At 29.8% G+C, this 14198-nt stretch overlaps 1 protein-coding gene across 8 annotated transcripts in view; it reads right to left on the bottom strand.

Annotated features, from left to right (window-relative positions):
* The window catches only part of LOC130891029 (DNA ligase 1), a 35878-nt gene that overhangs the window by 17241 nt on the left and 4439 nt on the right, over nt 1-14198 (bottom strand). For 2 of the 8 annotated variants that reach the window (XM_057795512.1, XM_057795507.1), the window contains 4 exons: nt 9984-10130; nt 7216-7351; nt 6943-6963; nt 1027-1127 (listed from right to left, as the gene is read on the bottom strand). In XM_057795512.1, coding sequence (XP_057651495.1) covers nt 1027-1127; nt 6943-6963; nt 7216-7351; nt 9984-10130 — 405 coding nt within the window. The remainder of the gene's footprint in view (nt 1-1026; nt 1128-6942; nt 6964-7215; nt 7352-9983; nt 10131-14198) is intronic. The other 6 variants (XM_057795514.1, XM_057795508.1, XM_057795509.1 and 3 more) reach the window with 3 other exon arrangements.

Genomic DNA, 14198 nt, shown 5'->3' with positions numbered 1-14198 from the left:
TAGAATCTCCGATTTCCTGGAAATATTTAATTTACTATAAGCAAATAAAAAGGCTTTCTCTTTCTCGCAGTGACAAACAGTAAGTCTGGTTGACATTCTCACCCTCTGGAACCCATTCAGTCATCACGATACCGTTGATATCGAAAAAAAAACGATCAACACTGCCTTGAATTTTGATTCGCTTTCTCGGCCCTTACTAAAGTGCTTGCACCAAAAACACGCGCACATGATAGAAAATTGTCCCGATAGGCCTCTTGCAACAATTTATAGGATTCAGTCGATTTTTTTTTCAATTTAACCGATCGATATGTTGCTCCTGTTTTTCGGCACGAGAAAAAAACTTTGTTTCAAACCGCTACTGCACAAATACTATAATAGTGACGGAAACGTGTTTTGGTCATGCATATACAAGATATCTGGATACCCAACGCACTATTCGTTTTTTACCTCACCCTTCTAAGGCGCACTCTCGTTATTTCATAGCCAGACCTCGTATATGATTGATTATAATTAATTTCCGTTAAAGGGTAAGTTCCTTATGTTAAATATGTTTGCAAGGAAATTGGGAAATAATGAGGGGGACATGAGCCAATACTTCTGTTGATACAGTTGATACTGCCGGAAAATATTAGTTACTCTAAATTCCTCGAAAAATATTTTGTTTTAACGATAAGTATTGTTCTTAACATTATTCAGTTTTTTTGATATAAAACACGATTGTTCATTTGTTTTCTTTGAACAACAAAAACTTTGTAAACTGGAATAGGAAAAGCTGAAAGAAATACGACAATACTAAAAAAACGAAACACGACAATACTAAAAAAATTACCGCAAATTTAGGCTGGTGTTCATTTTATTTGAATAGTTAATCTAAGGAAAGACCAGTTGCAACAGGGAAACTACTAAAACAAAACTTACAAAAGGGATCAATTGGTAGAAAAAATTGACATGCAATATATAATAAGCCAAAAAGCAAGGCGATAAAGCTGATAGTAGTATGACAAGAAAAGGCCTATATAGGCGAACCTGAAATTTTAGGGGCACTTTGGCCATCTGTTCAACTATGCGTTCCATGGCCATTTCCGTTTCTCTCAATCGATAACGCAGTCGATCCAATTCGGTGTCTCCTGCAGAGAGAATACGTCAAGTATACAACTGTGGTCGCCGTTTGTAGAATGTTCCACATCAATAGTTAGACAATACTAATATTTTATTATACGAGGATGGTCCCAGAAGTACCTGGCCTGACCTAGAGATGGCGGTAGTTGCTTGAAAAATACCACTGTATTGGAAAGTACACAATCTATACAGCTTATGTTTCAAGTTTGAGGACGACACGTTATTTAGTATTTGTGGGCAGCCATCAATAGTGAACATTTTCCGTGAATTTGTGAATAAGGAAAAAAATTGATCATCGTTATGTAGTACAATACTTTTATTTGATAGGCCTTAGCCCAACCCAACCTAACCAAATGAGGTGACGAGGCCAGAAATATTGAATAAAATCCACAAAGCGGTACTGGATGATCGTCGACTGAAAGTGCGCGAGCAAGCGGACGTTGTGGCTTATCAAATAGTGCGTTATATCGCATATTAACTGAAAATTTGGACATGAGAGAGCTGTGAGCAAGAAGAAGCCGAATTTCGTTTCATAAGCATGGATGAAACATGGATCAAAGAAGGTCAACACAGTTTCTTCTGCAGGCAAGGTTATGGTGTTGGGTTATTGGGGAATAAATCAAGAACGGCAAAATTTGGCTAAGAAAGTATTGTTTCATTAAGACAATGCATCCGCTCACACATCCGTTATTGCAATGGCCGAAATTAATGAATTAAAGTTTTTGCTACCTCATGCACCCTATTTGCAAGATTTAGCGCCTCGGATTATTTCTTATGTGCAGACTTGAAAAAATTGCTCGGTGGTCAAAGATTTTCCAACAATGAAGAAGTGATGTCGGCAGTTAATGACTATTCTTATTGAACATCGCTAGGAAAAGTGTACAGAGATAAAAAGAAATTACTTTGAAAAATAAACATATTTTTTCCAAAATTTTTGTGTGTTCTTCGTTGGGCCGGATACTACTGGGACCATCCTCGTACTATAGGGATCTCTAAAATAGGTAAAAAGATTTTTAGAATGCTTAGTGTTATCCATTAACTTAGATTCCAAAAATTTTATAATAATATAATATTAAATAATTATATAATAATAATAATAACAATAATAATAATAATAATAATAATAATAATAATAATAATGTTTCTAAAAATTCTTGATTTTAGGTTCTTTCTGTTTCAAAATTATTTTTTTTAATAATATTTGAAAGCGAAATAAAATTGACGTTTCGACTTTTCTTTTATCATCTCTAAAAACATGATATTTACACTGACAATTTGCATATTTATATTGATCAATAGATCACCTTCATCATGAATATCAAAATAAGAATAAAATCTAGAGCTCGAAAGTATCACACTACGTGATACGTGTGAAGGAAAGCACAAGATCGAGTCCAAATTTGCCGTCTGCTATATCACCTGTTCTCTATAACGAAGATTTACCAGTACCGATTGCGCCTTTAGATCCGCAAAATATTATTTTAGACTATACTGAAGACAACGTATCATCAGGAATCTCCGAGGAACAATGTACCGACCCTATTTTTACTCCAAGAACCAGTTCCGGCGAGCCACATTTGATTGTGCAAAGTGAGTTGAATGATTTAGCACGTGATTTGGGGTCAAAATAACAGTCTGAACTTCTTGCTTCCCGTCTTAAGGAATGAAATTTGTTAGCCAAAGAGACAAAAATTACGACCTTTAGAAAAAGAAATATTACATTTTCTGCATTCTACAGGATGGAAAATTTGTTGTGTGCGTGTAGGGATATTGATGGTTTAATGAAGGAACTTGATATTGAGTATAAGTGGCGCCTATTTATTGACTCGTCTAAATACAGTTTAAAAGCAGTGTTATTACACAACGGAAATTTGAAACCGTTTATACCATTTGCTCATTCTATGAAGATGAAAGAAACTTATAATCGCTTGCTTTTAGACAAAATTAACCACAACAAATATAAGTGGCAGATATGTGGGGACCTGAAGGTGATTGAAATTTTAATGCGACTTCAAGTAGGTTTTACGAAACATTGCTGTTTTCTTTGTCTAAGGGACAGTCGGGTATTAGATCAACCGGGATCTCAAAATGTTAAGTTATATGTTATGCCCCCCCTTCAAATTAAACTTGGATTGATGAAAAACTTTGTAAAGGCTATGGATAAAGAGGGTGATGGATTCACATAAATACCTTGGAGAAGTCTTTCCCCAGTTGAGTGATGCCAAATTAAAGGAAGGGTCACAGCTAATAAAATTGTTGGTCGATGACAATTTTGTAAAAAAGATCACCAGGCAGGAACTTAGAGCATGGAAGGCATTTGTTAGTGTAGTGAGAGGATTTTTGAGCAACAATATGAATCCAAACTACCAACTTCTAGACGCCTACAAATCCCTTGGTGCTCGAATGTCATTGAAAATTCATTTCCTTCATTCCCAAATATCAGTGATGAGCTGGGTGAAGGTTCCACCAAGATATTCGAAAAATGGAAATTCGGTATCAATGACGATGGGATTCGGCCATGATGGGTGATTACAGTTGGTTTTTAAAAAGAGAAAGTGCAGCCCCACATAAAAGGAAAAAGTGGAGCTAATTGATATTTAAAATGATTTTTTTAGAAATTTTTGTTTTTAATAGATGTGAGGCATGTTTATTAGATGTAAACTATAAATGTTGTCAATATATATGATTTGAAAAACGTGAAATTATTTTTTTAATAAATATTAAATATTTTACTAAAGAATATGGTTCTATAAATGTAAAAACCTTACGCGTTATTTTTTTCATATTTTCGTATTTGTATATGTCTATTTTAACACAATATTTTATTCATTCTTATGTTACTACAAAATTTTTTTTGTCGACCAGTGAATTATTGGAACGGAATCCAATACACGGAAAAGGGAGTTTTTAGAAATGGTTCACATTCATAAGAACGAAAAAGCTATAAATGATAAAGTTTATAGTTCATTTTTATTTTGGTAATAATGATGTAGGTGATATCTAATATATTATATTATATATTAATTATATTTGTTGAATCATTTAATATTATAATTACTGCAAACGAATTTACTGAATTTTTTTACATAAATAATATTTCAATTTGAAAAGTTACACATATTTATAATTAAATTAACTAAACATGTTCGTAAGAAAAGAAAGTTTTTATTAAAATTGAACAGGGTTAAATTGTTATTGTTAATTGTTAATACAAAATTAATTTTCCATGTACACTTTAACATGCATATATAAGTTTCCCTTTTTATTATTGGTACCATTAAATAAATTCACTGACCTTCGGTTTATAATCAATGCCACATATATGCATTCTATAACTTAGGAATAAAACTTCAAAAATTTTCACACCACTACTCAAATATATTCTTAATAAATGTTATGTCCTAATAATTTTATGAAATTTTTTTAAATTCTCTCAAAATATTGAAATTAATTTTCCCAAAAACGACAAGACTTCTATTTTCGTTCTCAAATACTCTCTGACTAAGGATCTTTTTCTCCATTAATAACTATTTTTTTCTTCCATTTATAACTATCTCTTTAACATTCAAATGTTCACAGAAACTTCAGATATTGACACAATCATTCATAATTTTACAATTTTGAAAATAAATTAGATATTTTTAGAAATTTATTCAAATAACTAAATTCCTACCACCTAAATTCTAAATTTCATACATATTATGTAACCCTTCTTATTTATATTTTCACACATTGATCATAACATTTTAAATTATAAAAATGTTGCTTCTTTCTATAACAAAATCTATCGAAAATCCTAACTGTGTATTGGACAAGACCAATATTCTTTTTTTTTCAAGTGGTATCAACTTTAATAATTCTATGATGAATTATAATTATCAAGAAACTATAAATACTTAATTTTAATTTCATATGTGCTATTATTTATTAAATAATCGTGTTTTCCCTAATATTCCATTTAATTTCATACCGTTCTTTCAATTTGATATTTTTCTTTGAATCATTTATATTATATTAGATCAAAATCTACAATTCCTTCTCATAATCTTCTATTTCCATAATATTACCCTCCTTATTCCCCTATTAAATCTTCTATTATTATATCAATATATCTTATTTATACCAACAATCAACAAATTCGTTCAATTAATCTACTTCATCTAAATAATAATAATTTCATATATTTAACATTATTTCAGTTCATAAATCTCACATTGTTCATTTCGATAATAATTGCATAACCTTGTGGGCAAAGGTCAAGTTACAAGAGAAAGAAGACGAAAACCCAACATAAGCTATCCAACTTCCTTACAATTTATTATTGCTAGATAATTTTTCTTAACTTCTTGACACCATTAAAAAATAAATTATATATATATATATATATATATTATATATATATATATATATATATATATATATATATATATATATATATATTATATATATAAATTTCTTCAATTTCTTATTTCTTAGACGTTCTGACATATTAATGCTTCCAAGTGTTTTTGATTTTAGGTCTCTTCTGTTTTAAAATTAGTTTTTTTGATAATTTTTAAAAGAAAGATAAATTTTGACGTTTCGACTTTTTTAAAATCTTTATCAAAATATGATATTAACACTAACAATTTGCTTATATTGCTTATATTTGCATTATATTGATTTATAGATCACCTTCATCAAGTGTCAATATTATATTTTGATAAAGACTTTAAAAAAGTCGAAACGTCAAAATTTATCTTTCTTTTAAAAATTATTAAAAAAAAACTAATTTTAAAACAGAAGAGACCTAAAATCAAGAACATTTAGATGAATTAATATATCAAAAGGTCTAAGATCTTTTGACTAGTGTTTTTAATAATTTTTCGAAGAAAGATAAATTTTGACGTTTCGACTTTTCTCTAAGTCAAAATATCAAAATATGATATTGACACTGACAATTTGCGTATTTATATTAATCTATTATGAACATCAAAATAGAAAATGTTCTAATAAGAAAAATAATTAATTTTTCCTTATTCCTTATATCTCAAATATTAAATTATTTTTAGTTTTATTAGAATTTACAAAATAGAGCTACAAATTTGGCTTAAATTATTTATGAATGTCAACCGTTTCTTAAAATTCTATTTTTCGTGTATTAGATTCCGTTCCAAGAATTTTGATTTTATTCTTATTTTGATGTTCATGATGTAAGTGATCTATTAATTAATATAAATACGCAAATAAATCATATTTTGGTAAAGACGAAACTTCAAACTTTATGTTTCTTTCAAAAATTATTAAATGAAATTAATTTTAAAACAGAAGAGACCTAAAATCAAGAACATTTAGAAGCATTATTATATCAAACCTTCCAAGAAATAAGAAATTAAAGAAATATATATATATATATATATATATATATATATATATATATATATATATATATATATATATATATATATATATTGCAGATTTGAAAATGACATTTTTTCCAAATCCCATTTATTTAAGTATCAACAATGGAACAGTTATTACAAAACTAGAATTAGAATTTTCCATATGTTGCAGCTGAACATTAATAACATTCATGTTTATTCAATTGTTGAGTAAATATAAAACTGAATAGTAATTAATTTTATTAATACTGACGTCGTTTTATTTTTATTGTCGTATGAGCACACACTATTTTTGTTTGCCTGTTTCAACTAAATATTGTAATATAGTATAATAATAATAAAATATAGTGGGGTGAAATAAATATTAAACTGGCGCAAAAAGTGATATAATTAACAGAATTAGCATATATTCGAATCAAATTTCATACATTTGATTACTTACTTGCATCACGTTCTTTCCATCCTGTTCGCAGCAAGAAACAGTGAAATATTAAAAATTCATGTTTTTGTACTATATAATTATCAATCATATTATTTAAATTTAAAATGACTATGAAAAAATGTAGCTCTGATAGATTGGAAAGAATCGATATGAGCTACTTTGATAGAAATTCTTTCCATATTGAATTTAAAAAAAAACCAACTGCAAATGACGTTTTTATTTAAATGGTGATTTTTTTGTGAAATAAAATTTAAATTGAGCAAAAATGCATACCTAATTTGCTGGAAACAGAATCTTTAGATACTTTTGATTCTAAATGTCGTCGATCTGCTTGAAAAACTTCTCTTCTAAAATGTGGATCAGGATTTATAGGCGGGTACAAAGCGTCTGATTGTTTTTTGAATACAACCTAAAACAAAAAACAGATGGAGATATTAAAAACAAAAATAATTAATTTACTATATCTTTTTGTAATAAGTTTTAAGAAATTCGAAAGTTATCTCGAACAAAACACATTTAAAGGTTAAATTGAGAGTTACGTTAGTATATTATATATTATTGAAGGAAAATAATTTATTAGAAACAGAAATTTGTGATTTTAACAAATACGATTTGAATTGTCAAATTTTGTTTGTGAGCTACCTTCAAATTATATTGTTCAAAGATTCGAGAAAGTTTAGAAGTAACTGATTTTATATATGGTAAAGGCGTATAAATAGGTATAATCTATTTCAGAAATTTATATAGCAATAAAATGGGGAATTCCGTCCAGTTCGGCTCAATTTCGGTGTCGGCCATAGATGTAGGTCTTGAAATATTGTGTAGAGATTACTTAGGTAGTAGATTATACAGTTACGTTTTACGTCTAACAGGTACCGTTTAACCTTCTATTAGTACCTCTGCCTAATTCCAACCCTATTTCAGATTCGCCTTAACCATGCGCCGTAAGGGCAATGGTGCCTTACCCAAAATTTTTAGATCTTTATAAGTATATTTGTTTAACGCATCAGTATTTGCTGTTAAGCCGCAAATAGTGTTCACAGTATTATAAGATTAGTAATAAAATGTCGACATTTACACCAAAGATAAGATGAAGAAACTGTCGACCGATGTTCCCGAATGACTGGAATTGGAAAGTCCACCGTTTTCAAATGATTTCATTAAAAGTCCAGTCAGACCAATGAAAGTCCTTGATGAAGACACCAAAAGTGTAATTCGAAGAAAAGTTCACTCTTTTTATTTTAAAAAAGAAATACCCACCATAGATAAGATTTTAATGGAGCTTGGCAAGGATGACAGTATTCCGTTGATAACTAAAAAACTTTTATGGACCACTTTAAGAAATATAGATTTTGCCTGGGAATAGCATAACTATAAAGCACTTTTACTGGAAAGCGATGAAATTGTTTGCTGGCGACGAAAATACATAAGAAGTATAAAGCAGTACAGAACAGAGCAGAAGAAAATCTTTTATCTTGATGAGACGTGGATTAATGAAGGTTATACAGTACCAAAAATGTGGCGAAACAAAAATATAACCAGTGCTCACCAAGCTTTCATGGAAGGCCTGTCAACGGGTTTGCTAACCTTTCAGTCGTGCCATACGGGAGATTACCACGAGGACATGGATTCGAATGTTTTTGAAGACTATTTTGGTGAAATGATAAAATATCTTCCGTTTGATTCAGTAGTAGTTATGGATAACGCAAGTTATAATTCTAAACGCATAGAGAAGAGTCCAATTTTTCGTATAATGTTCAATAAAAAATAAGTGTACCTAATACCATGTACATAACGTCTAGTTTTTATTCTGTTAAAATAAAATTCTTTCCTTTTTACGAGTATCCAACCGGCACGCCTTTGGCACACTATTTTCGGTGTTTGTGAATGAATAACAATAGGCTAAACCCATATATTGACCCCAACTCGGGTGGTACTACCTACACTTGATAAAAAGAAAGAGTTTCACAATGAAATCAATGCCAAACTATGAAAGTGGCTCAAATATTTGTTGGGTCACTCTGTGGTCCCTTTGCATACCGAATGAGGTTTTATTATCTACTCTATACCTTTCTGAAATAAACTATAGCTTGTTTCAAAATATTTTTCTTAATTATAGCCCGATGGAATTTACGACACTTCGGGTATTACATGAAATTTGAAATCAATAGTGATCAATTTACTAGTTCAAGATTGTATTATTTAATAAGATATTAGACCCGGTTTAAAAAAAATTATAAACTATAAACATTTCAGTACTAGACATTTATAAAATTATGGGTATCAACAGAAAAATAAACTTGTGCACTTCATTTTAACGCATTAGTCAAGAAAAATTTCAAATTTTTAAAATCAATTGTTTATAAGCTTCAAATGTTGTGTTCAACTATTTGATTACAGGTTAAAAAGGACTCCGAAATTTTTACAGTGCTTCAATAAGTTTCATATTGGAGCAGTTTTAACATTTAAACATATTCTAATATCTTCAAATTGGTTGAGTGGCCTAATGAAAGCCTTTCTCACATTTCTCTTTTACAAACCCTGGATCTAAATGGTTTTTTGTTAAGGATAATACCTAACTTTTTTTAATGAAGCACTATGTAGAATCGAATATTTCTACTGTTAGGAATAGTTCTTTAAAGTTGGGCATATTATAACCAATAAAATAACATAAAATAAAGTTCATCTTATCAAAAACCGTTTCAACGTTTGTATTGTTGTAATAAGAAGTAAGAAATTAAATAAGTTTTTCCAACTTTTCTATCTCATTTGATCTAAAAATTGAAATCACAGTTTTGGTACCAATCCTTCTTGCAACCAATTGGCTATTAAATATTTGTACATTAAATTTGGTGAAATATGTTTCCAATTTTGATTCTCCAGTAATGTACTAGCTGACATTCCATGAAATATTTATCGGTTAGTCCCTTAGGGTTGCTCTAGGAATCTAACATTGTTTATATATTACTTTTAAATGCGTTTTAAATGAGTTGAAAAAAAGATAGAAAGATTCAGTTAGCAGATATTGAAAAATGACTTACCTTCATGACCGTGTACGCAAAGAATACAACAATACCAATGGTGTATAAGGGCATAATTAATCCCATAGTATTACCACCTTGTTTTGAAGGAGGCACTATATGACCGGCGCCTCCTATGGTTGGACGCATCCCAGGAATAGGCCCAGGCTATAAATAGAACAAGAGTAGTGTAGACATTATTATTAAGTTATACTTAAGACTATCATAAAAGTTATATAACTAATGTCAACAAGAAACTTTCCAATTCTTCATATTCATACACCAAAATTTTGTTATTTCCGGGTGCTCCTGCATTGCAAAATAAAAGAAAAAAACTGATTTTACGATAATAATAATAAGGTACTAGGAAAAATGTTATGATATTTTGTTTTGGAACAACATATCCTATATATTTATTTATATATCTGCTTCTCACATAGGGCACAACTGAGGATTATGAAAGAAAAAATATATGAAAATTCTTAAGGGCGGTAGTAAATTGGGCCAGATAGCAGGTGGATGACCTTTTGGTATGGTAAATTCAGATAGAGATGCAATATCGGTACACATAAACTCGGCCACATTTTATGGTGCTATTTTAAAACCAAAGAAACTTAACCTATAACTCAAAAGTGTTTAGAGCTCTATCGATCATTACGATTTTCCAAGAATTTTATTCTTATGCTCCCGCTATACTTAGGTGTTTCCAGTCGTTTATCTGATATATAAAAATCTAATTTAGGGATGTTTTTAATTATACTATTGTATTGAAATGTGAATTAGGAGTGTACCGATTTAATGAAAACTATTGTCTCTTGTCCTTTTTCGGATATTTGCCTGCTTCCTGTACTCACGTACCTGTGACACTTTTGGTCGATTTTACCAGTGAATTTAAAACGACCTAACATTCATATATAAATCATTTTCGTTTTCGAGGTTGCAGAATCTATTTATCGATGTCCCAGATGTCGAAAATAGTACTTCCAGTTTTACATATAATTGGATTGGTTGACTTCGGCCTTTTGAGCTGGGTTTATGAAACGGCAGTTCCTCTTGTTATCAAACACATTTGATAGAAAAATATTTTTTCCCGAGTTATTGAACAATTAAGGTCCCATCGCTTAAAAATAGGCCTGCTAAAATAAAACATTCCATTCAATTTATAAATTGTAATTATAAATTGGTAAAACTGGAAGAACTCATTTCAGGTATTTGAGACCCCGATAAATGGATTCTACGAACTAAATTTACCAGTTTCAACGTCGTCGCATGTTAATCATTCAGGTGCAAGCAGGAAGACTGGATTCTAATGGATTTTAAATGTTGAGTAGATCTTCAAATAATAAGTTTCAAAACATAGAGAATTTCTGATTATTAGACAAATAATTACTATCTGTGATGACGAATTTTTTAGTTTCAAGATAAAAATTGACTATGGTCAAGGTTGCTGAGATAGTAATTTAATTCCTGCTGTTGTTATACAGAGTTCGGATAAACAAACTTTGTAGTTTTTGGATTTATACATATTTTTTATTCATTTTTAATTAGTTAGTAAGTTACATAAGAAGCACATGTAATAGTAACTCTCTTTTGCAGGCAATCTACAAAATTTACATATCCAGCATCCCAAATAGGATTAGTATAAATTTCCCTGCCGAAGACTGCAAGGTATGTTTTCGAAAGGTGAACTATACTTTGCATTTGGGTCTTTACATCAAAGCGAAGTATCCATGACTCATCCATTATTACTAATCTTGAAAGGAAAGTTTATTCGTCTCATCTATACTATATCAAAAGACGACTTGCAAAAAATTATACAAAATACAAGACTATTTGTTTTATAGTTACACGTTGATCTTGCAACAAGAGATCATAGTTTCTTTTAACATATTCGTGTGGTTCAGCGATTACCACATTTGCATATAGGTCTGTGCACGACTGTGTACTACATTTAAATTCGTGACACCAACTTTTGTAAGCACATTTCAACAGCTTAAATTTGACCATTTCTAACGTTAGTTTATATATAATAACGTTACAATCTGATGTGATGATAAATATTTTGATATATAAATGAGTCAAGGGCAGAGCAAAGGGATCAGTATTCAAATAAAACCATTGTTTTGTAAAAAATGAATAAAAAGTAACTTATGTTATCAAATTTTTGAGATTTCTGCTGTAAAGCTCTTTTACGATGAATTTCAAACTTTTAAGAGCTTTGACAGTATCAAAAATTTACGTGATTAACACCCGAAGCTTTCTAAATATGTAGCTCCCTTCCTAGAAGTAACAACCCCATTTCTTTATCAACACCAGTGACTAAAACTTGGTTTTTGTAGAAATATATAAAAACTTGTCTTTATTGGGGATATTGAATTATTAACAGGTTTATTATGTCGAAACGATATGAAACTAATGCTGAAGTAGCAAAAAACAATATTTCATTCAATAATTTATGGGGAATTTGATTATTTGTAGAGTCTATAAAACCTTGCCTCCGCATATCCGGATATATAAAGTACACTCATAACAGTATGAAGCGGATTTGTTGAATCAGGCAAATGGGGGACCTGTTTTTCACTATCAATGATCTAGGTATAATATTGTGAGGAGGTTTCAATCATATTTATTGATAGATAATTCCAGTTCCAGTTCAAAAGAAAAAAATCGATTAAAAATCATCAAACAATCACATGTCTATAACGAATAGATTAATTGTAAATTAACAATAAGGTTTAGCCAATCAAAGCTTATGGAACGTTCAAGTTCCTCCCTATCGAGCGGTCGAGAGAGCCATAAAAGTATTTAGCTGCTGCCCCGTTTTAGAAACAAAATTCAAAAATCCGAGATATCTCTGACATAGAATAAGGTAGGAAGATGTATTTGATCCTAATGCTTACCATAACTACGCAAAATCAACCAAAATCAAACTTATACCAAACTTGCCATCATCTTATCATAATAAATTATTATCATTGGTTGCGGTGTTGCCACCTCTTATCGCTAAGTCAAACAACCAATAATTGCAACGCTCAAAATTTCACTCACAAGGAGGAGGTAACTTTGATTGAAACTACTTTTGAAAAAAAAAATAAAAAGATTTTATATAAAAAATGATCATATAAATTTGTTATCAAAATAAGTATGCTATTGACTAAACATATAATTCAATATAATTGGTTTCATCTTTCGATGGGATAATGCTTGCAGTTTTTCACAGAGGACATATTTGTTATTAGAATATCACTGTATAAATAAAAAGACAGAAATTATCTCATTTTACCAAAAAAAGATTTGGGGAAACTAAATCTATTTCTCAACAACAAGTAATTCAATGACAAATATATGTGTGAATACTAAGATCCATGTTCAAAAGGCAACGAAAAATAAATGTTTTTTACTTTTAAAATTTTTCATAGAATGTTTGCAATAGTTTGCCAAAGTATACAGTCGACTTGATTCAATGCGTATAAATAAATTTTGGAAAACTACCAACTAATATTCTTGCCATCTAAAAATAACCAAACACTGGTTCAGTGCCTATGTTAATTATAAATAAATATAATGAAATAGTAAAAACAGAATATCAATTCAATGAGTGAAAAGAATTGTAAATAATCCATTATGAATAATAACGCTTTTACTAATGGTCATTTTTTATTATATTAAAAAAATCAATATAATATACATCTCAGATCTGAAACTTTTGTTGGAACATCATCAATTTTTTTTTAACAAAAACTAGTGAAAATATTGTTTCAGCCTTTTACCATTATTAAGAAAAAAAAATAATTTCATTAAACCGAGTATTTTCTTTCGTAGGTTTTGAATTATTATTCAGACATTATCGACAGTAATTGGAAGTTAAGTGTTTAGGGTTGAAACTACTTCACCCCTCATGACACAGGAAAGAAGAAGAAGAAAAATCCAGTCGTAATAATAAAGAGGAAAAAATTCCTTAGAAAATGCGGATACCTGTGATGAGTATTCTAAAAAAATATAAGTAACATATGTATTCATTCCCATTAGTTCATAAACTAAGAGTGGGTGTTGATCAATTTAGGAATAATTTTAGCAAATTCATATTAATTAAAATTAAGGAAGAAAATCGATAACCTCCGCTCTCCTCTTCTCTTCAATAGACTTTTTATTTGAGGTCATACAAAAACTAAGGTTTACACAAATGTCAGAAGAGAGCTGGACATGCAAAAAATGCAGAATGCCACACATGCTGGG

This window comes from Diorhabda carinulata, chromosome 3 (assembly GCF_026250575.1).
Source record: "Diorhabda carinulata isolate Delta chromosome 3, icDioCari1.1, whole genome shotgun sequence".
NCBI lineage: Eukaryota > Metazoa > Arthropoda > Insecta > Coleoptera > Chrysomelidae > Diorhabda > Diorhabda carinulata.
The sequence above is the reverse complement of the archived record's forward strand: the minus strand, read 5'-3'. Positions and strand labels throughout refer to the sequence as shown.